General features: G+C 37.9%; 1 protein-coding gene and 1 long non-coding RNA gene across 2 annotated transcripts in view; one reads left to right on the plus strand and one right to left on the minus strand.

Annotated features, from left to right (window-relative positions):
* Nucleotides 1–13168, minus strand: part of LOC145421738 (uncharacterized) — a 39662-nt gene extending 26494 nt beyond the window's left edge. The window contains exons 1-2 of the long non-coding RNA XR_013903114.1: nt 13033–13168; nt 12454–12521 (exon numbers count right to left, since the gene is read on the minus strand). This is a non-coding gene — a long non-coding RNA (uncharacterized LOC145421738). The remainder of the gene's footprint in view (nt 1–12453; nt 12522–13032) is intronic.
* gpc5a (glypican 5a) overlaps nt 1–21824 on the plus strand; it is a 141904-nt gene extending 120080 nt beyond the window's left edge. Inside the window, exon 9 of the mRNA XM_026165737.2 lies at nt 21233–21824. Coding sequence (XP_026021522.1) covers nt 21233–21387 — 155 coding nt within the window. The 3' untranslated portion in view covers nt 21388–21824. The remainder of the gene's footprint in view (nt 1–21232) is intronic.
* The last annotated feature ends 5595 nt before the right edge of the window (nt 21825–27419 follow it).

Consider the following 27419-nt stretch of genomic DNA (forward strand, 5'->3'; position numbering starts at 1 on the left):
CCAACAGTTGCTGATTATTTGCTATAATTTGCTATTGGCCAAAGCAGTCGCAAGAAGAGTTTTAGCGCAGCACTCTCTCTGCCAACTTTGGGGAATACACATTTTCTCCAGGAACCAGAGATCACTAACTGTTGGCCTGTGGGAATGAGGCCTCTGAGGGCTTCTTCTGTCCTTCATGTGTCCATTTTGTTATATTTTTCTTAATTACAATGAAGAAGTCACTTGGATGAGTGACAAAATATTTCTCCCATTGAAAACGCTCCGTCCAGATGAACAGAACCAACTTTTTGGGATAATAACACAATAGTTAATTGTTGATAACATATGTTGCTGTAAAGCCTGATCATTCATTATTTTTGATGCATTATTTACTTTTTTAAAAAGTAGCTGTTAAGGCCCCAGCAGGGCCCTTGGGTGGGTGTGTCCTGCTGTCTCTCCTGCCTTAGGTGCCACCCTTTTTCTACACAGCTGACTCCCATCAGCAATTAGAAGCATTTAAGGCCAGAGAAAGGTGAGCTCCAGGGTGAGAGCTTTGTTGCTTTGCAGCTAGTGAGCTTACTCTTTTCAGTTTACTGACAACACCTACGTTTCGTTTTGTTTCTATAAATAGTGATAGCAGCTTGTCCATCTCTTTTAGTTCAGTTATTAATACAAGTAGTATCAAAACTCTTTATTTTAACCATTTTGCCTCTCTGTCTCCTTTTTTTCAACCTGGACACATTGTTACTTTCCCTCATCACTTGTACTTTTTTAGGGAAACGTAACACATAGAATAATGTTTTGGGGTTTTGTTTGACTGGGGTTGTTTATATCTGTTTTATTGTGTTCAAGAACATTGAAACCTTTTTTTATCACTGCAAACTCATCTTTAACGTCATTATCCATGTGAAGACATTAGATTTTCAGTCAGGTAAATCACAGAAAAACCTGAGCAGGCTTGAATATGCGGCATAAATAAAATATGTACATGAAAAATATGTGTTGTGAAGCATACTCTAGAACCCACCGTACTCGCTCAGATGAAACATTTTACATTAGTGATAGCATCACGCAAATCCTGGTGTACATCTATCCAAAATTCTCTTGGCTATCAGTTGATAAAACATTATTAAAACAATGCAGTGCTTTCCAAAGTTATTGTATAATTAGACTTTACATTGTCTTTTTCCCCTTCATTTTAAAGGTCATTGTCAACACCTTTAAAGTGAAAAGTCATCCAAACTGGCTGAACATCTGGGTTGTTTGGGATGACATGATAGAAACATAAATTGATCCAATAAATAAAGCTCTCAACATGTAGCTGTGATTAAACTTCTATCCACAATAATGTAAGGAAAGGCGATCCAGAGTGCTTACAATAACAGTAGTTGGGTTAATCAGAATCAGAATCAGAATCAGAAAGGGGTTTATTGCCAAATGAGTGTCAAACAGTTTAATGATAGTATTTTGTAAGTAGGGGATTTGTAAAATCTTATCTTGAGTCAGTCAACATCAATTTCATTTTAATATAGCACATGAATCAATAAAACAGGAGGCTTCCCCTTAAAAAAAAAAAAGGTGTCCTCTGCAACTCAGAGCTTCCCAAAACAGCAACGGTGTTTATGCTGTGCTTTGCTTATAAATGTTTTAAATAAAATTACTCAGGCTTTTTAGCAAAAATTTTAATCCTAAAATACAGTGATGACGTAGGGCAGAGAGCAGCAGGAATCCTCTAACATTTTTGATGCTCTCAGATTCTTTTGCATTGCATGTGCAGCATGATGGCAGAGTTCACATGGAATTTGTCATGATTCGTGCGCTCCAGAATTCCTCTATCTGTGCTGGCTGTGTACACCACTTCACGCTAATGCTCCTTATTGCGTGGAAAGTTTGCTGTGGCAAGAAGCCTGCTTGTAAATCATGTATATTGGATGAGACATGCAGCAGATGAGCCTGGGCCCTCCAGTCAGGCCTAGCATTAATTAAATATCAATTGGCCCTGCTTCCGTACCTCATTTCATGCCACATTCACACCTTGTCTGGGCTCGCTGAGGGAAAGTTAAAATGAAAGTTGTGGCCTTGCAGTTTCATATAACTCACAGCACTGCTCGACTGAAGCATTGTGGGTCCTATGAATTCTGACTTCATTTCTACGGGGAGTGCACAAGGAAAAACTACAGTTTTATTACTGTACACAGTAATATTTTATAGCGAGGAAAGAATAAAAAGAGATTGTATCTGATTGCAAATTTAGATCATTCTGTTGACAAAATTATGAAACACTTGAAATAAGAAGCAAATAAATATGTGATTTAATGAACTTTAGTGATTTTAAATGCGGCTGTGCAAGACAGTGTACATGATGCCTGGTGAGATACTAGATGGGAAGGTGTTACCTGTGAAAAGTTCACACTTCATAAAAATACGAATGCCTTCATTACGAACTTAATCAAATTTACATAATTACAGTTAATTGCAGTGTCCTCATAATCACACATCATCAAAGTGCTTTTACTTCAGTGCGTGCCTTACACTAAGTTGCACATTTTTATAGTTGTACTGAAATAACAATAATAAATGACATTGTTATCAATAATAACACACAAGGTTTGGGAAAGTGTCAGCATTAAAAGAAAAAAAAAAAGACTTAGATCATGTGAGTGACATGCGAAATACTGCAATGTGAAATTATTTTTGGTATTTTCAATATTTTTTGGAATTGTTTTGTGATTATTTTTTTCCTCGGTGTAACTGTTAAAAATAAAGCTTCTGTTCTTTTGATGAACACAACCTATAGAGAACTTACACATTTACTTTTCAACAGTTTACTTTGTGAGTGCTCTACATAGAGAACGTATGAGTTAATAAATACTTTCATACTGTGCCAATAAGGTTAAAATGAAGAAATATCTTCTTAAATATTCTATTTATGTAAGGTTTTCACAGCTCATACTTATTTTATATTGACTTTTCAAGGATGATATTGCACTGAATCTTGAATTATAAGCAAAAGGTCACAATAAATCCTTAATTTTTCAGAGTTCTCAGTACAAATCAAATGCCTATCACATTACATTACTGGGTTACTGAGCAATGTAACGTGATTACAGTAATCCATTACTTTGGAATGCGTTACAGCTAACACCGCCTACATTATTCAAACACACTTGCATTGGATAGAGACTAAAATCTGAGCCTGCTCAGTTGAGTTGCTGCTCTCTTCACTGACACTTCATAGAAAGTCAGTGGCATGGTTCACCTTGGAGTTCCTTTGATGATGTGTAAGGGATTCCCCTAATCCTCTGAGGGTAGGCTGGAGGGCACTTTCTCCCTACTGAGGGGATGAAGCCACTTAATGCATCACAAAGTTAATCAACCGTAGGGAGAGGAGGTTGAACCATTAGACTGGATTCATCTCCCACACACACACACACACACACACGCACACACACACACACACACACACACACACACACACACACACACACACACACACACGAATAAACTTCATAATCTTTATGAATGCAAAATTTAATGTAAATGTTAGCTTAACTGAATCTGGTACAGTTTTTTTGTTATAATATATAAGAATACCTATAATGTTTATCAGAACCCTTGTTGTGAAAAGCAACAAAGATACACACAGCATAAAAAAATACAACACAGTAAGTAAAAATTAGTAGCTAGGCTTTAAAGTGTGAAATATAACATAGGATAAAACAGGAGGCAGACTATCGGTGAAATTCACTGAAGCGCAGATGTTCAGTACAAAAACTGGGGTGATGGACATATAGGTGCTGCAGTCAAGTTATATATGCATTCAGCAATTAAGTGTCTGCAGCCTTTGTATGTTGTCAGTGTAGTGATTGTGTGTGCTAAAACAAGGAATGAATAAATTTAACCAAATACTTATTTGCATTCAAAGCTGTAAGATTTGCATATAATTGCCATAATGGTAGCAGAAAAGATGCGCACATCTGTTCCACCAAGCATGAAATTCGTCACTCTATAAAAGGAAGTGCACATGGGACCAACCTTTCTTCAGCTTTATTTAATTATCTTTTTATTATTTTGTGCATTCTTTAGTAGCAAACACTTTTTCATCTTTCTTTTTTTCATGTTTTTCGAAGTAGCAGTCGAGTCACACGTGTGACGTCGTCTTTCACGTTGTTCACTTAATTTTAATTCAGTTCAATTCAGTTTTATTCATATAGCACCAGTCACAACAACAGTCACCTTAAGGCCCTTCATATTATAGGGTAAAAACCCTAAAGTATTAAAGCGAAAACCCCAACAATCAGATAACCCACCCCCAACCACGTATGACACAGTGGGAAGGGAAAACTCCTTTTTGAAAGGAAGAAACCTCCAGCAGAACTTGTTTAAGGGAAGGCAGCATCAGTCACACAGGGTTCAGGGGAAGGAGAAGACTGCAGAAGCAGACACAACAAAAGAGACACTACTGAAGAGGGCCAAAACTTAATAATCACTAATTACTAAACGCCATTTTACTGATTTTTTTTTAAATACAGTACTCACAGTTTTGTTTGAATTTACAAGTATGACTTTAGAGGTCGTCCAGGCCTTTATGTCTTTATGTCATGCCTGCAGCCTAAGTAATTGGTTTATGTTGTCTCGTTTTGTGGATAAATAATCTTGTTTATCATCTGCATAGAAATGTAGGCAATGTTTTCTAATAATGCTACCTAAAGGAAGTTTGTATAATGTAAAAAGTATCGGTCCCAGCACAGAACCCTGCAGAACTCTGACCAGCTTTCATTTGTGAAGAAGAACTGGAGTCCATCCAATACATACAACTGAAACCACTGCAGTGCGCTGGTTTACATTTTAGCACCAATTATTCTAATCTCTGTGGTAAAAATATTGTGATCAGTAGTATTTAATGTTGCACTGAGGTCTATCAGGACAAGCACAGAGATGACTCCACTGTCGGCCACAGGAGGATCAGTGCCCTTCACCAGTGCTGTGATGAACTAAATCTTCAACTAGACCATCTCTCTGCAGATGATCACCCAGCTGTTTTACAATTACTACTTTCAAGAATTTTTGAAATAAAAAGAAGATGACTAATGAGCCTATAATTAGCTAAGACACCTGGGTCAAGTAAAGGCTTTTCAAGTAATAATTTAATTAAAGCCACCTTAAAAGCCTGTGGTACGCAGCCACAGCTGCACTCAGTCCCTCTGATGGATCAGAATTAGAGACTGGTTTGTTTCTCTGCAGACGAAGCTGTTGATGATTTTTTGACTTGCTAATTTCTCCTTTAAAAACAACTTTTCTTTTGGCTTTGACGCTGATGAATTGTCTCATATTGTTTAATGAATCATTCTTATGAGTTAAGTTCTGCTGAGACCCAAACATGTATGTGTTTTTTAATTGTTAAGGCCCTCACTCATAATCAGACTTTTTTCAAGTTATATGTTATCTTCTTTTTGATAATTGTAGAATACGTAACTGTTTGCTATGTTTTTTGCCTCTTTCTTTAAAATAATTTGCTTTTATTTTAAATCTTACTATAATCTCTGCCTGTCTGCAAACTCATTCTACACACTCAGGCGTTTAGCAGTCAAATTTGACAAACAAGTACATCTGAGTACATCTTAGCCAGAAGGTTATTATCTATATCACACATTATGATGCCAATATGTTACATAGCAACCACCTAGCAACCAATAAAATGGCCCATTAGTGGCGTTCATGCACCTGTAACACCTTATAAACTCATTGCATCCTTTTTATTTCATTATGCTAACATAGTCTGTATCCACAAAACGTGACTTTTGCATGGTACTTAATTGGGCCATCATTGTACCTGGCAACCACCTACAGACAGACTAAAATTACAGACCAAACCATACTGTAGCATGAGCATATACTTATATATATTTCTGCTGAATAACTTTTTGCAATAAACAGATATTCCCCTCAAAATAGTTCAGCAATCCTAAACCTTTGACTATCTTAAATTGCTAATGTAAAGGAAAACATGCAGGCTGGACCAAAGTTTTTGCTATTCTGCAGTCTACTTGCTCCCGAGCAGTTTCTATGAGATCTTCATCTTCACTGAGGCAAGCAGCTATCAGTGGCCTAATCACCCATGAGCAATTCCACAGATGGTCTGATGAATTTCGACCAAGGCTTTTGGTGTGTGATCCCAGGGAATAATGCTCAGAGCTCCCTGTGTTTATCTAAAGGTTAATGGAAGGTTAATAAGAGGAACGGTGCAAATTCAAAACCCTTATTATGGAAATTGTGTTTTGTGAAAAGAGTAATACTGTATCTGCTCGTGATCTGGCCATACTAATTAGCAGATTGTCACCACATTGGTTGAAAGAGACACATCTGAGGTATAATTTGTTGAAAAATAACCGTTTTTTTTATATTAAGCTTACATGAGCTGATTACAGACACCATCAGATAAGTCTCGATCAAGGTGTTTCATCAACACCTACTGAAGAGACAGAGACACGCTTGACTTAGCAATCTCGTCTTTTTTTTAATCAACTGTTTTTTGACTCTGTGTGCAGACTTTATTACATATACAATCTAAACTGGGACCAGTGCATTCCTATAGGTTGTTGATACAGTTAACCACATGCTGGGCTCAGCATTTAACGCGTATATCATGTAATTGTCAATCAAAAGTCAACGTTCCCAACAAATACAACCAGATGAGAAATGATACACTGGCAAAGCGCTCATATGCCTTCCTCAAACGAACTCGATTACATTTGAGTTACTGATTAATGTTTAATCATTCAGAAAGTAGTTTTAGCAAGGCTGGTTGTATTCAGCACCCAAAGATTTCTCTGTAGTATAGCAATATTTAAGGCTACAGATACATTAATCGGAAGTCTGTCTGGTCTTCATAAAATAGCTTTGGTTAGAAGTGATTTGATTGACAGAAACATGACAGAGAATCTCTTTCACAAAACAGCCAAGATTGTAGAGTTCATGTGGGACTCCTCTGCTCTGAAGATCACTGAGGAAAAATTGCAAGAGACTTTAGTAACTCGAAGCTCATACATAGGAGTTCTGAGTATAGCAAAGAAATAGTTGGATGACCTTCTGTTTCTTATAAGGCAGCCGAGGAGGTCGGTTTGCTCTTGCATAAAGTTGACTTTAGGGTTAACTCTGAGGATGTGAGATGAGCTTATAAAGAGAAAGAAGGGGAAGATAGTGAAGGGCAAGTTTGCAGAGACCTTTACCAGCACATGTCAATTTGAGCAGACCACTGTGCTTTGTTTTCCTCGGTTGAAAAAAGGAACTACGCATGAAAAATTGAAAACTTTCTTCCCTTTGTTAACACTCTCTGACTTCTTCTGTTACAATATTAACAGGGCTGTTTTCAACCTTTTGTTTATCATTTGGCAGGAATGAACCCTTGAATTTTTTTCTACTTTTGCCAGTCCATCCATTCGCTTCCGCTTATCCTTTTCCAGGGTCGCGGGGGGCGCTGGAGCCTATCCCAGCTGTCATAGGGCGAGAGGCGGGGTACACCCTGGACAGGTCGCCACTCTGTCACAGGGCCAACACACAGGGACAGACAACCATTCACACTCACATTCACTCGCACATTCACACCTAGTGGCAATTTGGATTATCCAATTAACCTATCCCCACAAGCTGCATATCTTTGGACGGTGGGAGGAAGCCGGAGTACCCTGAGGGAACCCACGCAAACACGGGGAGAACATGCAAACTCCACACAGAAAGACCCCGGCCTGATGGTGGAATTGAACTCAGGTTATAGCACTGCGGCAACAGTGCTAACCACCGTGCCACCTTGCTGCCTATGCCAGTTAAACTGTTCTTGTTTAATTTATCTGAGATTTTATTTTCAGGAACTCTGATCTTCCAGGTCACAACAATTTTCATCAAGGCTCAATCAATTTGTTTACAAAATGTCTGTAATTAGTCAAATATTTCCAACATCTCAAGCTGATACACCAACATCAGTTAAAGGCATTCACTTTGAATATAGTTATATATATAGTTTATATTAAAAAATATAAACTACTACGATATGGAGCCGCTCTCATCTGTGACAAAAAAGCTGAAACCTATGAATGTTTTCCAGTGTTGTGATCAATAGATGCTACGATGTGCTCTCACTTGTGTGGAACAGATAAATAATTTGAAAATAAATGTCTGTCTGATTACTTTTGTGGGGACTACTCAGAGGATGATTTGTGCCACCTTTGGAGAAAGATTTGATGGTGTTTATTTTCAACTGGCAGATGCTTATTTCTGACTTTATGAACTGCAAATGACATGCTAATGATATGTTAGGAGAAAGCTGTGACCTTGTGCACAAGTATTTGCCCGCAGCGCTGTGCGCATCTTGCATATGCATTAAACAGACTGATTCATAATCTGATGTATAGGTAACTAACCAATCAACAAATTGGTTGTTGGGTCCTATTTATGGGATCTACTACAGTTAGATATGACCAGATAGAAGGAAAACTTTTGGAAAGCTAACACAAATACAAAGATTTTCCATTTTGTATGTTGTGTTTGGACAGTCTCAGGATGGCAGGTTCTGTCTATATCAAGATTTAGCATTACCAGATAAAATATTGTCTAGGATCTAATGTGTGGGTGTCTTTGGTGCTTATTTTGTTGGGCTATTAACAGTCAAAATCTAAAAGCCATTAACGGTTTTTACAAGTCTTAGTTTGTGGGTACGTTTTTGGCTATTCTGAAAAAAATCTGAGAAATTGTTGAAGTAACACGAGCGACTGTGCAGCTTTGCTGCTCAGGCCCCAATCGGTAACTTTATGGTTTTATACATTATCACGCCAATATTACCCTTAGTTGATTTTGTTACTTATTTCCCCATTAATTGATATGTTTGCTGTGTGACCCACTAGCTTTGTAGGAACATGTCTTTCCAAAGAGCAGTCTGCTAAGAAAAGGTTTGGACACAGCAGAGCTCGCAGTTTTCCAAGCTGATTTGTATTCTGCCTGTGTGTGCAACCTGAGAGTGACTGGTGGTCAGAGCCCAGTATTGACTGCTCTGAGGATGTAATAGAGGCTGGGGTGATGAGCTCATGGACATGAACACTCTCCCTGTGGCATGTGCAGCAGAGCCATACAGGATATAACCAAGGCACTTAATCATTCTGCTGGCTCCATGTAGCGATGCACTGGGCTCTGTGTTTTAGAATAATGCTTCTGTCTTAAATTAGATCCCATTGATCCTCCTTTTCTCTGTAATTGTGCAAACAGGATGGATGCTAGTTTTATTGGGGGTCAGACCAGACATTTCAAATACTTTAGCTTTAACTACAGAAAGTAAATTAAATCAGACAAAAGGGAGGCACAGCTGATTCAAAGTGATTGATCTATTAAGGGATGCTTAACTTAGAACTAACTTCTCTCTCTAGTTTAGTCATTAAAAAGAGTGCACGTGGCTACTCATCATTTGTCTTTGCTTCACTGATAATGTAATTGTGCCAGTGTACTACAGTGTTGTGTGTTTAATTCTGCTATGATGACAACCAAGCAAGGAAGGGGAATAGGTATCTGTTTATATCGTTGCTTTCCAAACAGCCATGCGATGTGTGGTCAGTAAACACAGTATGTTTGTGTTTACCAGCCTGGCCAGTCTCTGATTGCATTTCACTATGGCTACGAGACAGGAAGTAAATATACCATCAAATAGTCTAGCTTTCTCTTCAAACAGAGAGGACATTACTTTTCCTTCAGTCATTCCTAAGACGTATGATTTATGTTATAACCATAGTCTATGTCTGCGTCAAAATATAAGCTTGCTAATATCTGATTTGTTGCCTCTTGCTAGCAAATCTATTTAAAAAAACCAACAATTAACTGATTATCATAACAAATATTTCATTTAAAATATAGAGCTATGTTACAGCAGGCATTGTATCTTCATTACCATGACCTTACACATGCTGTATTTTATTTTGAGTCACTCATCTGCTGCCTTACACCAGGCAGCCACAACTATACATCCACAAACAGGCCAAGTGAGTAACCCTTATTATCTTGTTTCAATGGCACCTGTCAAGGCATGGGATATATTCGGCAGCAAGTGAACAGTCGATTCTTTACTTTAACAAGGGCCAAATTGTGATGGCTGAACTGGGTTGAACTTCTTCAGCACATCTTATGGAGTGCTCCCAGCATGCAGTGGTTAGCAGATACTAAAAGCGGTCCAAGAAAGGACCACTGGTTAACCAGCAACCGGGTCATGGGCAACCAAGGTTCACTGCGGGCAAAGCTAGGGCTGGCCTATGTGACCCGATGCCACAAAACACCCACTATAGCACATAATGCTGGAAATAACACAGAAGAGTAAGAAGGTGGCCTGTTCTGTTGAATTCCCCTTTTTAAAGTTCATATCAAGAGGTCTGCATGTATGTTTATGTGGAAACGTATGACAGTAGGCTGCTTTACAAAACAAACAAACAAGGCAGTATGATGCCATCTTCTCATCATTCATCATGTTGAGGCAGTATGACTCTGCTGGGAAATGTTGGGTTTTGGCATTTAAGTGGATGATACATTGACAGATAGCCTTCTCAAACATGGTTGCAGACAGTGTCCATCCCTTTATGGAAAACATATCTGCTTACACCAGGGGCCTCCTACAGCAGGGAAATGCCCCCTACCACATGTCAGAAAGTGTTCAGGACTGATTTGTGGGATAGGAGTTCAAGGTGTTTACTTAACCTCAGAATTCTAAAGTTGGCCAATCCAATTTGGTCTTTGGGATGTGCAGGGAAAATGTGTCTGATCCATGGAGATCTCCCTCGAATTAACCGGACTTACAGGATTGCTGCTAATATGTTGGCGCCTCATTCCACATTCCATTCCCTCAAGGGTCATGTGTCTATATTTGGACAAGTTGGAGCTTTGGGTCACGTAGCGGAGATCGTTACGATATAATATTCATACTCAGTATATCTAGAGAAAATAGTTCCCAACAGATACACAGTTTCTTGTGTCTGGAAATGTACGCTACAACTACACTGGTCATTATTATTTTAGATACCCACAGTGAAAGATTTAAAGTTGTTTAGAAACCATTAAGGCTGAGACTATATGTTACAGACTGAAAAAGACTGATTGAGATTTACTGTTGATTTACTGTTCTACTCTCAGTACTTACTGATAACATAATCTAGACTTAGACAATACCGGCAGCTGACAGAAGATGTAGTGCATGCCAATGCTCTAAGCTAAATTATCATTTTTGTATACCAACATAATCAGAGTGACAAACCTAATAAAGTGTTAACATTGACTTCAAATTGTTGGCATGCAAATGTTTTCTTGTTGCCATTAAACACAAAGCAGTTGAGGCTTATGTGAATGACAGTATTTACCTGGCCATAAAAACAAAATAAGGTATCCCCAGAGTTGCGAAGAGGAACATAAAGGTCTGACAAACAAATTTCAGGTCAAAAATGTACGATTAAAAAGCTACATGTATCATCCTCAAGGTGATGCTGGAGGTACTGTCATAGGATCACCTGGGAGGTCATTAAGAGTCCTCTAAATACCACATCTTTCCAAAATTGCATGCCAGTCTACCAAATGGTTAACAAGACATTTCAGTCCGAACCAAACTGGTGACCCGATTAATGAATCATCCCAAAAGTCACACAATCAGCACTGCTAAAAAATTAGAGAAGCAACATTTGATTCTTTCAGAATAGAGTTATGTGCCAAAAAAGCTGCCTTTGCATTATTTTTTTGTTTTGTAGGTTCATTATATAGCCTAGAAATATACATCATTTCTTGTTGTATTTTTAAAGCGCTTGCGAGACCACTTGTTCAATGCCATTTAATTGTGACTGAGGTGTTAGACACCAAAGTGAAGATGTGTGGCAGATAAAGACAAAATCAGATGTAGGAAAAAAATGCAAAAAGAAGAAAGTGGCATTTATAGCAGATCAGTGAACATAAACTAGCTAATCATTAATTGTGTGGGCAAACTAAATGAATGAAGTTTTATTAAATGATATTATTTTTGTGGATAAAGAGGTAATTTATTCCGTTTTCTGTGGGAGTCTGAATCTAATTGAAAGAGGATGATGTCTCCGGCACAGAGCTATATTCAATTGTTCTGTTTGAGAATGGGAGCACTCAGCCTTCCCTGCAAGAGGTCTCAGGTGGTTTCTCTTCATTTAGTTTCTCTCCTCAGTTGATCTCATTCTTGTGTAAACAAAATTCCGGAGGAAAAAAACAACTGGCTGGAAAAATGCATACGTCTTATTATTTCCACATATCCTGCCTGTCATGCTTGATATTGTAGATTGGGCTCTACGGCAATCACTGAAATTCATTGTACGAAGCTTAAGTGCAAACTCTTCAATCGTTCATATGCCATCCATATGTATGTGAGAGTGGCTAACGTAACTTGTGTGGGTTTCACACTTTGAAAAATTAGCTTATCCGCTTTCTATCGACACTCACAGCTGTTGAGTCTTCTGGGTGTGATTAGCAGCCTTTGGTCAGGAGAAAATTTACGACCACACCAGGAGCTAAAACAAGAGATAAACATCGTTTTACTGGAGATATGTGGACAGCACACATCGATATCATTTCATCTTGTACACACAAAACTGGGGGATGGAAGCCTCTTTTTCACAAAGAGGCTTCTATCAAATAAAAGAGAGGTTCCAGAAATTTCTGGAAGCTGCCGTTACCTTCAAGATTAATAGAGATATCACAAAGGTCAACAACAGAGTGGAGTTCACGGGAGGCCAATTTTGGAACTCGATGTGAAACGAAAAGGTTTAGCCACAAAACAGTGAATTCTAAAAAGCCTCTATAGCAACAATTCCCAAAGCCAAGAGTGCTGCGGCCCACTTAAAAAGTAGAAAAAACCCAATCTTAAATCATTACTCTAATCAAAATACAAGAAAGTGGTGTATTTCCTTGAAAATGTTATGTAAAAAAACCCACACACACACAAGCAAGACAGGTTGTCGGTTATGAATTGTTAATGCTTTCCAGTCATATCTTAAGTGTTAAGGCCATTCTGTGACTCACCTGCCACTGGGACACAAACTTCAGCTTTTCAGGTTGGAGATGCAGGTCCAGGTTGAAAGGAGTTGGTGAAAGGTGGTTTTAATGTCGATACACTTGTGTTTATTATAAATTAACCAAGCTGAAGAGACTGAATTTGTTTTACTGGAATAGCTAACTTGTGCTAAATGCTGATTGAAGTGAAATTTGCTGGTATTGGTCTACATCACTTTCTGCTCCATGCCACAAGGGGTCGCCACTGCTGGTTGAAGGTGGATTTGGCAGACTTTTATACTGGGTACCCCAGTGGGGATCTGTGTCTGTAAATGGAATTAAACCAGCAACCTTTCCCTCACAAAGTGAATGTGTTAATCACTACACCTTTGTAGAAAACTGAATCTTTCAAAAAAGAAAAAGTTTTGGGATCCACACTACACACTATCAACACACACCTGGTATTTAAGATCATTTTGGTTTGTCCAGTTGATTTTGATCCACTGAAAACAGTCATATGTATAAACCTGCTGTAATTCAGCAGTTGATGTAAAATTTTAACAAAACCATTTGAATTAAAATTTACAGTTTACACTTCATCCACATATTGACTGTTTGATTTAAAATCAACTGTGGTGGTTTACCAAGGCAAAATTTTAAAACCTGCATCTTTTTCCAAAACATTAGGGACATAGTTATAGCTCCCTTTGTTGGCACACACGTCAATCAAAAGAGCCACAACCATAACTGTAAGCCTTACCAATATCCAAACGCATGAGTTATACAACTTATTACCTCAGGAAAAAAAATCTACACCTGTTTTTTTCTAGTTGCTTAAATACTTTATTACTTAGTTCTGTTGTGTTCATTTTGTACCCACATCATCTGCTTCTGATCAGAAGAATGACTTTTGTACAGCTTGATTTTTTTCCCTCCAGAAGTAAAGGCTTGATCCCAAGGCTAACCACTACATATGATTTAGCTATTCGTAATCACACACTTTACTGCTGGTGAGAGGATTCTAAGAGACTTTGAAGAAGGTGTGAAGAGGCGTTGGGGAAACACTTAAGACCAGCTAGCTTTGAAAACACAGGTACTTACACATGTATTTGAAACCACACACATACTCATTTTTACACTCCACATATCCAGACTTCTCTCAAATCATAAATGAAAGTTGTCATTATGGTGTAATATAGTATATATATTTCACTATAGTATAGTATAGGATACCATCATATAATCTCATATAAGTAATAGTTTAGATGCTGGCTTCTTAATTATTTATTGAAAATACTCAGAAATAACCTTCAGGGGAATAGTTGTTTACTCACCCATAACAGCATGTATGGGCGTGGTGGTAAAACACTGGAACACCGAATCACTGGTTTTTGCTCCTGCCTTTCTGTAATGCTGGTGTAATCTCTATAAACTTACAGTTTCACAACAGACTGAAAATAAACAACAAGCTGTTCCATCTGGCAGCTTGTTTTCTAGCAGCACTGCCCAATAACAGAAATCAATGTGGTTAAAAGGTAGTGATGCACCTAAGTGAGATGAAATGTACTTAGCTAAAGATAAGTTCAGAAGAGAAAAGGCTCCAATTCAAACAAACTGACATTGACTGATATTTACATTTATTTCATGTTCAAGTATGTTTAGAGTCATTTTATTGGAATCCATCATGTTTTCGGGGAACTGTGCTTCCACACAAATTTCTTTGTACCCAAGACACATACACACACAAATAGTCTAGTACAAAGACTTATCTGTGAGCTGTATACTGTCAAACATCTATACGGTCAATATTTAGGTGGCTATCCCTGATTGAGCTTTAAATTGAATCTCTCGATGTTGATGTACCTTTGATGTACTTATTTGACGTATTTTACGAAAATGCATTTTAAAATCAATTCACTGAACTCTTGCCCACACAACTTTGCTCTTACTAGTTTCAGTTAGTAGTTAAATATCTACTTAAAAACATCTTAGTAGCATCACTGAAGTTCTAATCTGTCATTAAGTTTGAAAACAGGAGACAGTTGGAGCATTTTCTTTCACCAAATTTGACAAACTCACTATCGTGCCACCCTGTGAGAAGTTTGATGTTTTCTTCTTTTTTTTATTGAATTGTTTGGCCACCAGGTTAGAACTGGAGTGATGGATGAACTGACACTTCCCATTGAAGATAACTCTACATAGTAATAAGACCTCTAAACTACAGCAAGCTCTGATGGAGTTTGTCAAAATCAGGCTGTACATAAAACTTTGTTACTAAACCAGATTTGGACGTAAAAACTCTGAAGGTTGAACCGCTTATAATAATACAAAAGGCGCTTTCTATCATTGCAGTTGTTAGGTATTTTTTCCTAGTGCTGTTAGTGTGGTATTGATCATTGCTGGTCCATGTCCTCGGGAAATCAGCTTGTATTGATTTCACTTCAGTTGTAAGCCTCTCTTTCTGCCCTATGTCTCTCTTCAGCCCAAGCACCTTTTCCAACCCTCTAACCTCTCTTCTGTGGGTTTAGTAAAACATGTCATTACAGGAGCAGTTTCCAAGCAAATTACAAAATCATCTCTGCTTGGATTCCAAAAAAGGCAGCCCATTATATCTATTTTCATCCAATAGTTTTTGGAGACTAGATAGGCTGCCTCCTGAACCGACCACAAGAAATATTTATTGTCTGTTGTACATTGAGGATGTAGTTTTCCTTTTAGAGCCATAATTTGCTCTTTTGTGTAGGCCTTCCTTATTGTTCATAAAAAGAACCTACTTAATGTATAGCCAGATAATGGTGGATATTAATAGCTGGAAGGCAGTCAAAGTCAATATTTGTGCATATATGAGCGATTAAGTAACACGTATTAGTCTTTTTGTAATGAAGTATGTGGGTGCAAAGTGAAGAAGCAGTTTTGAGAATTTACTTCAAGAATTTAAAGATGACCTTTAATGTATATTTTACTGTTAAACTGCAGAATTATCTACTCCAGCTACATGAAACTGTTTAGTTTTGCTCCCTTTTTTGGTTTCCCAGCCTCAACCTTCCCTTGTCTGATTGTATTTGCACATGAAACCTAACAGTGTCTTGCAAAACTTGGCAATGTAAAATGCCTGTTGCGTCTTCATTTCTTCATTCCTTCCCCCAAAAGAGATTTCTGGCCATTGCTTTTGGCATCACAGACTACACACACAGCACCCTGTGATTAAGTCAGTAATGCAAATTAAACCTCATCCACATCCCATAATAGTCAATCCAACCACTGACTGTGTCACTATGTACCCCTGTGCATCCTAATACAGTCTAGTTCTGTTCTGAATCCCACTTTTATGTTTTCCACATTGTTCAGCTTTTGCTCATTCTGTCAAAGTGAATTCAGTTACATTTTGCACTGAGTTGTTGTGTTGTACCAGGATTCATTATGCCTTACAAGTTCATGAATACACAATAAGGTGCGATAAGATATATAATTTAATTGGTTTCTAACAACGTTAACAAAAATCCCGCATTTGTTTCGTTGTAAACTTTGCACATTTAATGGAAGAGATATATCTGATCTGAGGCTGCTGGTTGAAGCACAACATGAAATTATTGCTTTGTTAACGTTAGAGGACTTCTCCAGTCACAGTTACAATAATAATCAGATGGTAAAAAGAAAGCATGAAAGAAAAAGTTCAAACATAGTATGTTTGAACTTTTATGTTTTGACATAATCATGTTAAGGTGGTGCTGGTTTGTCAGCTAGGATTTAGGAGCCTTGATTTTTGCACTTTTCGGTTAGCAGCTAATGCTAGTTCTCGACAGCTAGCCTGATTAGCAGAGCTTATCTCAAATTCACTGTGATATTAAATGTGAATATGAAATATTTTGGCTAGCAAAACAAAAGTATAAACCAAATATACTTACCAGAGTATCTTTAGGTAAAACTGAATCCTGCTGAGCAAGATAATAATAGACAGAACCACTGTCACTCATTGTGGCCAGGCCTAAAAATATGCATGTCTACAATTTGAATGAGTAATTCATTGAATAAAATATTCTCCACCTGTGCTGTTGTCCTGCACCTGTCTATAAACATGTTTATGTCTGCTGCGAAGGCATTTTACCTCGAATTTGACTCATTTTTGGAGTCAGGAAGGCACCTTTGCAGGTGAGGAAATTTCCTGTTGGACAAGATCAGGTCATTCTTACAGCTTTTTGAGGGCTGTTATATAACTGATGTTACTGTTCTTTTTCTGGGAGGGTACTTATTTATATGGTTGCTTCCATTTATTTTCGTATGTTGGTTAAGGAATGAAAAAAAATCATGTTTTAAAGTTTTGCTTTACTACTGAAGTATTTTTGCTCTACAAAATATAACGTATATCCACTAAATTTACAGTTTATGACATATTCTTTTGGTTCCTTTTTTTTCTTATATACATTCAGTTCTCAATTGAATCCTCACATATATTCACTGCATTTATGTATTTACTTATTTACATTTATGTTTGTTGATGCTTCTTGAAATCTGACATCATGTCTGTACCTTTAAGTTTTTATATACAATAAGTCTCTGGATGTTTCCTCTGCAGCTAAAATAAAGAAAGTAAAGAGTGCTTTCAGCATAGCACGGTTTATTCATCAGAAAGACATTCTGTGATTTAGTCTGCAGCTTGTTGCTGCAGTTGAACCTTGAAGCTTCAGTAAGAGGAATTGATTGAGGTCCTCTTGGGCACAAAGACTTATCTGTAAGCTGTATACCATCAAATAGCTATCCTGGGGACAGTGAATCAATGCATACTTAACTTCATATCACAGCCAGCTTTAAAAGTCATTCCTGTGTGTAGGTGTAGTCACTTACTGCAACATTGCATTACATGACAAAAAAATTGGTGAAATCCAACAAGTTAGAATAATGAACTGGTCATAAAGATACAAAATATAATGATATAATCTTATATTAGTTATAATGATATGTTTTTACCTGTATCTTCTTGTTATTTTACAAAATAAGACTAAACTCGTAGATTATGATTGCTGGTAAAGCAACTAGTAATTTTTGTGGGTGCTGCTGCTATGGGGAAAAGAGCTGCAGTCAATTTCTGCTGCACCATAAAAATCAGAATTAAATCCCCAGAGTACAGATGGCCTCTGGAGCTAGTCTTATATTTCTGCTTGTACGATACCCTCTGATAGCACAGCCTTTATAGACTTTGAAAAGGTCTGGGTTAGACTAATCCTGCCCGTGACAGACTTATGACTCTTGGGCCTAAGCAAGAAACTCGAAAGTCCTGGGGCAGCTGGTCATCTATTGGAGTTCAGCATCACTCTCTCCCTCTGGGAATGAACCGGGATGAAGTCTGAGGTATCCTGAAGTAACTTCAGCTAGGCTAAAGAGGATGCTCTATTTCACTTGGCAAGGGACATTGAATTTCCCCCCTGAACACTTCAAGTCTCCAAAGAGAGGTGTAAACAGCAAGATATACGCTGACAGATGGCATGGTGCAGTTGTCTGAACTGATATCTGTTGAGGTGTAATTTTTTTTAAAGGTGTACACACAGGGGGGTGTTTAGGGGGTGTCTAGGATATTTAAGTTCTATGATGTTAAAGGTAGGGGTAAAAAAGATGGATCCAGGGGCTGTTGTTCTATTTTTAAAGTTTATTAAATTATGATCCTGCACACTGTACCATAGGCCCACTATCGGGGATACTTGATCACCATTACACTAACCTGCCCAACTGTGATGGATTGATATCAAGGATATTACTTTTAAAGGCTCAGTATTATTCACCGGTTTGACTGAGTTTAATGATACACCTTTCAGAAAATGTGAAACCAGCGTGAACAGCCAGAGGGTTAATACCACAGGCATACTGCTCTACAGCTTTCTGATTTATGCACAATCTGAGTGAAAATTCTAATTACTTAGATGAAAAAGTGCAATATAATAGAGACTCTGACATAGTGTCCAAATAAGCAGCAGTATTAGCAGTAGCAAAAATCACTGTGACGCTTATAATAACGGCAATAAAAGATATTACAACATGCAAAGGACTACAGTATCATGCAATCAGCAAACACACACATGCCATAAATATATAGCATGTGGATACACATAAACAATGTCACTACAATATGTGCAAAATAAATCCTAAATACCTAGAATTATGTTTAATTTTGCATGATTTGCATCGTAAAGTGAGTGGCACTGTTGTGCAGATGTTACCTCTGTTGCCTCACAGTGGAGGTTGCTTCCTGTGGCTGCTTGGGGTTTCTCCCGTCTGAAGACACTTGAGGTTAATTGGTTATTCTAAATTGGTATTAGCCTTTTGAATGACTAGCGACCTGCCCACCAAATTCTGCTGCTTACCCAGTGTCAACTGGGATAGGCTTCAGCATCTGTGTGACCCAAAGAGGAGAAGCAGTCATGAAAAGGGATGGATGTATCAGGAATTGTAGACTAGATCACTATGTGTAAAAGTGGGGGGGAAAAGTAAGTCGTCTATGGAGCGTATCTGTATGTATTTACAAATTATTTAGCATCCAAATATGACATCATTAGACTCATGTTATCATTATTTGGGGTGGTGTGTAAACTCAAACTGATAGCTTCATGGTTGAAACAAATGCCCTATTACTGCATTGTTGTGTGCACATTATGCCTCTCTCACTCTAACTTTTTGTATCTGTACTTTTTGTTTTGTTTTACTATGGCATGTTTTACTATATATGTGTGTGTGTGTGTGTGTGTGTGTGTGTGTGTGTGTGTGTGTGTGTGTGTGTGTGTGTGTGTGTGTGTGTGTGTTTAAAGCTCTAAAGAATTTTATAGGTAATTTAGAGATGCCCCAAATTGGAGTGCACACAGAAACTGAAGGAAGAAAAAAACTTCCTGCAATCCATCTGAGGATTACTATTTATAGCGTGTTATGATGATGATGATGCGTTCACCGTTAAAACATTGACATAAACATATTAATGGCTGTTGACACAAAGGAACACCCAAGATGCCTTTTAAAGCACCTTTGGGGGGGATGACACAGAGGCTGAAGGTGCACTGTAGTTGCATCAGCTGATTATAAATAGGGTAGTGGAAAATTAACCAACTCCCCTAATGACATAGTCCGAGCATTGCTGTATTGCAGCTGTTAGATGTATGCAAGACATTAGACCTCAGGTAATAATGTATCTTTTAATGTAGTCTATATTGACAATATAATATAAAGATGTGCAAACTTGACTTATAATTAAATGCCAGCGACATTTTCTTTAGAAAGTAACATGCTTTTAGGAGGCAGAAGTATTTTTGGATTAAAATTAAAGTTAGCAGATTTGGCTAGCAGAGTGCTTCCTTAGACTGTAAAGTTTTTACTACCAAAGAGTCTTCCAATCAGTGTTTGCTAACATAAACATTTAAAATAAAACTAAATAATCTTTCTTACCAGAACTGCCGTACAAACTTCTCCAGCAGGCAAATACCAAAAAACACTCCAGTTACAATTATAAGTTATACAGTTATAATTCAAGGTCAGTGACAGGAATTAGCTTGTGATTCATACATCCACCTGTGTTAGCATATACCTATCAGTCAGCTTGAAGTGTCCATTTTTCGGCACTTCCATGTTAGCCTTACTTTGTAGCTCCAGAAGTTGCTGCTCGAAAAAACATCCCATGCAGAATCAATTCATTGCTAGCTAAAGAACAGCAAGCAGCACACTGAATAAACAACAAATTGATCCTAATTATTTTGTGTAGATCCAAAGCCCGAGACATCTCTATGCCATAGCCCTCCAAAAGCTATTAAAACCTAAAACAGAGCGACACTACGTCTTACTTTATTGCAGTGAACATGAGGACAGTAGTTTAATTGAGCAAAATTCCATGCTGGCATTAGAACTCAACAAATCTGCATTAATTTACTGCTGAAAATACTCCACAACAAATTTAGTGCTTATGTACTTAAACAGTGACATATATGCAGTTGTGTATCTGTGAATCTCCAGCAGAATTAAATGAATTTAGGGGAAAATACACAAAAAAGGGAGAAGGTTTGGGGAGTTTTATAAGGCAGGGAGATGATTTGTTGGTTTGTTGTTGTTGTTGTTTTTTCATGGCAGTTGTTGATGATAAAGCAAATGAAATATATCAGTCTCATCCTTTCACTGACAAACAGCATCATTCCTTCCAATGATTTCATGTTTCTAATGAGCTTCCTTCTGACTGGCATTTTGGTTTGTGCTCTCTCCTCAGTGAGCCCGGATGTGACCGGTAATCACAAACATCATCTTCATTATCACCATCCTGCCAAGGATTCAGAAGTGAAGGGCAGATCCAGGAGCTTCAGACTGACAGGAGCCATCTGGGTCCTGGGATTGCCTTGTTTACATGTGCTCCTGGCCTTGTAACAGCTGCTGTTTTGCAGCTTGAAACTTTCAGACTTGATTTCAAGATTATTTATCCAAAAAAGGGCCAGTGGAAGCTCTAATAAATCATGGACCTTCACTTCCACACAGAGGAGGACAGGGCAGGAGTGATTGTGTGGAAACTACAAGACTCAGTGTCTCCTATAAGCATATGGTGGCTTTGAAATGTATGAATTATTTTTTATCAGTTACATGGCATTCATTAACACTAACCATGACTTATTTATAAAAGGTGATGTCAAAAAACTAACGGCTACCGCATATGTTGTAAAGTTGGATTTCTGTATATTCAGCATAAGGTGTGTGGAAAGCATTTAATTACAAGAATCAAACTACATGTACATGCAGTATTTCATTTAAAAGCAGTCTTTTTTTTAATAATATAAAAGTGCTCAAATCACTGTTGAAACCTTCAATAACTTACATATTCTACATCTTACTAATAACAAATACAAAAAAGGAACTCGAAATATCTGCTTCTCTTCAATAATAGCTGCCTTGCTGTCCAGGATCCTTTTAATTGGTATACTTCAATTGTAAAACTGACCTGTGATGCTATGCGGAGAGAAACGATGAAAGGCAAACGGTGAGCAGGTGGACGTGGGGGGCAAGTGAGAGAATTTATACCCCTTTCTTCTTTAGAAATAGATTAGTTTCCTCAGGAGTCTATTATCATCTTTCAAACTCAATCCTCCTCTGCCTTCATAGGCCTGGATAGGGGCTGATAGCTCCTGGAGCCGCTGGTGAGGAAGAATCCAATTGCTTCTACCTTCTACCTGCCTGCATACCGTCGCTGTGCCGCTGACAGGTTTCCGTACAGAGAAAAGTAAAATGATTTGTTTCACATATGCCATGCAGGTCTCTCAGTGGCTGAGAGAGAAAAGTGGTGCTGAATAAAGGCTCTTTGCTCACATATCCTAGGGAGCTCTCTCCAGTGGCTAAAATGATCATTTTTATATCTAAAATGTCACTACTATATTTAGCATATGCACATAAATACATACAGTACACATTGCAGAAGTAAAGGTAAACCTTAAAGCTGCTACTGTAAATATAGATCGCGGTGTAACTGAGGCATTCCAATGGTTCGAGTGTACAGAAAGATTTCTACCACAATATACTTTAATAGGAGTAATAACCAATAATGATTATTGTTAGGAGGATGTGAAATTAATTTATGAAGTCATATTACAATTAATTTGTGCTGAGAAATGTATGTGAGACCCATGACTGTTCACCGCTCATCTTAATGTGGAACTTAGCGGCGCAAAGTGCAAATTGGATTTTCTCTTTAGCTTCACCTTAAATCCCCTCTTCAGTCGCAGCTTTTTTTATTTTCCAGCTGAAATATAATTTCCTTGGGTGCTCTGTTTGATCATATACGATCATATTTTAAAAGCCTGCGACCTTGCTCAGACTGCGGCTGTGAGGAAGCGTGAACACTAATTGCTTTCATTGGCCATTTTCACCTTTTATACGCCAGGTTAGACTCTAATGCATTCAAGGTTGTTTAACTAGCTGGAAGCTTTGAGTCTCAAGATTAATAAACGTGTATACATTTTACTCATCATTTCTTGCATCGATTTAGTGTCTTATCTTGTGGCTTCTGATCTTGGGCGAGATTCCCAAATGACAATTGCACTTGGAAACAAACTTGAGGCAGTCGTTTGACTTCATAATAAGTCACAACTGCTGCCTCAAACCAATTATATCACAGGTTACTTCCCTCAAAGTTAGCACTGTTGTCGTTTGAACAACCGTCTTAATGACACCCCTGAAGAATGTGTTCAGCCTCGTAATGACATACAGCAGACGCAGAGACAAAGGTGCCTTGAGGCTAAATAGAGATGCCAGGTTATACTGGTTCTCCTTACTTAAAGAAAGGATTTGATATATAAGGATGTCTTATATAGTTTTTATTGCTACATAGCGAGACTGGCATCCAGAGGAGGGAGGTAAGGGGCCAGAGGCTGATAGTGATGCCAACGAGGTGCCATTGAGCTGTCACTGCAACATGCCAGAACCTCTTGAATAACATGTTTATTTTCTAATATCCGGTTTGGAGAGAAAATGTGTAATTTGCAAAATGAAATGTGTGTACGACATGTAAAATAACACGTTTTTCATTACATCTGGGGCTTAATTTTCATGTTGTCAGTTCACTCTGTTATAATAAGGCACTGAAGTGACTGCTTAGATACTGGAATGCAACTGCATTTCTAAAAATAGGTCAGACGTTACGAGAATCCCAGTCGGACCATCAGGTCAAGTGAAATGGGTTTGGAAGAGAAGAACAAGAGATTGAAGTCGAACTGTAAAATAACTAAATGTCCATACTATACATCAATCGCTGTTAACGGAATAGATTCAGGTTTAGCTTTGACCTACTGTACTTGCCATAGTTATTGCACCGCAATCCTTTGCAGTGATCACGAGTTACTCGGTTTCAGCTCTGAATAAAGTCTTGGACTGTTTACAAGTTGTCTGTTTTTTCTGCCTGCTTGTGTTTGTGGCTCTCTTGGTTTGCTTTTTTTTTTACCACAATCCTGTCTTTACAAATATCAGCAGTTTAAAAAATGAAATGATTACTCAACGACATGACTTAAATTAAAGCATGTTTTTCCAGCTTTCAGCTGTCATCCATACAGTTTGTTTTGCTCCTCACCAGGCTTACGGTAACTTCCAACCATCCCTGGACATTTGAAAAAGTAATCCATATGTGTCTGTAAGTGTCTAACGTTTAAATATAAATGAGAGCACATGTTAACACTTTATGATAAAGTTATCAAAGTAAACATTGTTACTTTTTTCAGGTTTATGTAAAACAGTTTTGCTGACATTTTTGGCTTTGGTGGTTTGAGGAGCTCACAGTGAGAGCCCCTCACTGTCCAGCACTGTGGCCTCATGTCGACACCTTGAATCTGCAGTGTTTTGGTGATGAGTCATGAGTAGTTGTGAGAGTTGGAACAGAATAAAGCAGAAACCTGAGATTTTGGACTCTCTCAACTCTAAGTCCCTCTGGTCACTCGATAGTCATTCACATGGTGAATAAGACAGAAGAATACCCCAAGGCCTTCACGCTGGGCTGCAGCATGTCTGCCACATGCCCCTTTTCTTCCAAATTGCCCATTTAAGTTGCTGCAATTGCCTCATTACGGCAGAGATGTGACCTGGATACTACCAATGACTATTATTAAATTGTGCATCAAGCTACATCCCAGTTGATTGTGTTTCTAACTACAGGACTATGACAGATCATCTAGACTGCTGTTTTTTGCGAACAACAAATTTACTCATCGTGTGTCTTCAGCGGATGTCACTTCATGTCACATAGTGATTTCACCCTTAGTCGGAGAACGATATGGCAAAACACTCCCATTTGATGCTCCTAGTGAACACACATTTCGTCTGTAACAGTTATATTTGTGAAATGACTCATGGATTTTTGCACATTGTTCTCTCTCTGAGTAATCATAAGCTAATATTTGGTCTTTTATGTGACATGGACAGAAATATTGTGCCTATGGTTTGTATTTGTTGTCTGTTATTATTCTTTTCTTTAATCAGAAAAAAAAGACTATTTCTTAATTATAACTTAAATATAAAACAACACATTGACTCAAGAGCCCAGTTTACAGACTTGAAAAGAAACAGCAAAATAATGACTGTAAAAATCAATCCGATCATGAGCAATTATTATGATTACTAAACTCCTTATTAGTTTGTATAGTGTGTCAGAATTTTGAACTTTTATATCAGGACATCATAAAAATGATCTACTCCATACTCTGTTTTCAAATTATGTAAATATATCCTGAGATGAACAACAACATTCACACTTACATTATTTATTGAAAAAACAAAACCCCAAAATGCACACACAGTGTGTGAAAACAAAGTATACCCCATGATTCAATTCAATTCAGTTTTATTCATATAGCGCCAAATCACAACAGAAATCATATGACCCTCGATGAGCAAGCAACAGTGGGAAGGAAAACCTCCCTTTTAACAGGAAGAAACCTCCTGCACATCCATGCTCATGGCCATCTGCCATGACCTGTTATCAATAATAACTTGAAATAACAATTTTCTGTAATTGATTAAATATTAATATATTTCTTTTTTTAAACACATAATTAAACTTCAGAACATAAATCTAGCATACTTTTGTTTTACTCTGACTGTAAATGCTTCTATTAAAGGCATGTTATACAAGCATTGTTTAAATAAACAATTACAAAATACACATTAATAAAATAAATCAAATAACTTAATTAGATATTTATGGCAATCCAACATGTTATTTCTTACCCTGTGCCATTTGTGCCATGTAAAAATTTTAGTTTAATTTCTTTTTAATACAGAATCTGGACTAAACAAAAGAAAGAAGTTGACACTGTTCACTTTATGGAACTAATGCAGAAGACGACTATTATCACTAAATCCTATTTTTTAACCATGTGGTCTCATTGAGATCGGAGTGATGATGGAAACAGTTGTTAATGTTAATTAAATAACTACTTAGTGGTTCAAGACACCGTCTGTATTGTCTGTGGATATCAGGCTGCTGTGGCTCAGGTGGTATAGTGTTGGCCATTAATCACAGGGACCCTCCACGTGGCCAAGCAACTGGCTTCTTATGACAAGTGATCGCCTTACAGGAAAACTCTGTCTCCATTGCTGCACGACTGTCTGCGTGAATGGGAAACACTTTGGAAAGCTCTTTCCAGATTCAAGCTAAAGATAAAGTGAGCTACATTACTGTGAACTTACCATTATTACGTTTAACCCCCAAAACCATCAAAGAAACCTTTTTACAATGTCTGCTGGTGTAATTACTCGATAATATCATGTGAAATGTTGAAGTATTTTTCAGTAATGACTGAAGTGAAACTACATCATAAAATCACAATGCTTTAATGTTTAATTTTGTGACAGCGTCTCAAAGTGCAGTTATTCTTTGCAGAAACCCTGCCTTTGGCATTTTTCATTACTGGTAATTGGGAGTTGAAGAACCTGGACGGTAATAGGACAGTGTTCAGTTTCCACACAGAGACTAAGAAATGAATGGCGATATTAATGAACTCCTGCATTTTAAAAGAGGTGAAGGCAGGTATTTTTGAACAGCTCCCATTGCAGTAGTTTCTCTGTGCTGGAGTGAGTCCAAGTACAATACACTTTGCTGTCTTCAAAATTACTCAGAGGTAAAGCTTAAGATAGTATGAACCGTTGTCTTTGGAGTCTTTTATCTCCACATAGTGAAGAACGGCTCCTGGGACCTTCTGAGGGGAATAATGCTGAGCACTGCTTAAATGCATACAGAGATTAATTTCATATTCCCGTTGAGGTTTCTGTTTCACTCAGAATTATGACTGTGACCTTGACAACGGCTAACGTTTAGCCTCAACTTAGACAGGAGCTTTAATCATCACAGTGCAGATGCAGCCAAAGCCTTGTGGCATTCATCAAGTTGTTCACGGTAAAGGAAGTGTTTTCACAAGCTTTACTCTGAACACAGGGCATGTCTTTGAAAACTGACAATTACTGTGAAGTGCAAGAGGTCATTTTTAACTAAATAAGGCTTATTGCTACATTAACACTGCATGAAACAAACCTTGGCCTGACAGGATTTTTTCTTTAATTTAGCAGTTAGTTTAAAACAGTACATTCAAAGTTTTTTAATAATTCTTTTGCCTTGGTATGTTGTTATTATTCCCATGCAGTTAGCAGGTGTTGGGTGGGGTGGGGGGTGGGGGGGCCTTCAGTCCACAAAGGCCACCCCACCAGACTTGCTGTAAAACCACCACACCTGGTGCAGGACCTTTTGTTACCTGTGTACCCCCTGTCCCCCACTAATAGCTATTTCCATTCACCTGGGGCCCGTTCTTCGTACGTCGCTCACTACATCCAAGATCAAATGACACATCCAAGACCAAACCATCGCGCTAACCGTGAGCTCGCTAATCCGGTTCCCCGAACACACCTGCTGTTGACGATTAGTACAGCTGGCT

The sequence above is a fragment of the Astatotilapia calliptera genome, chromosome 1 (assembly GCF_964374335.1).
Source record: "Astatotilapia calliptera chromosome 1, fAstCal68.1, whole genome shotgun sequence".
Taxonomy (NCBI): domain Eukaryota; kingdom Metazoa; phylum Chordata; class Actinopteri; order Cichliformes; family Cichlidae; genus Astatotilapia; species Astatotilapia calliptera.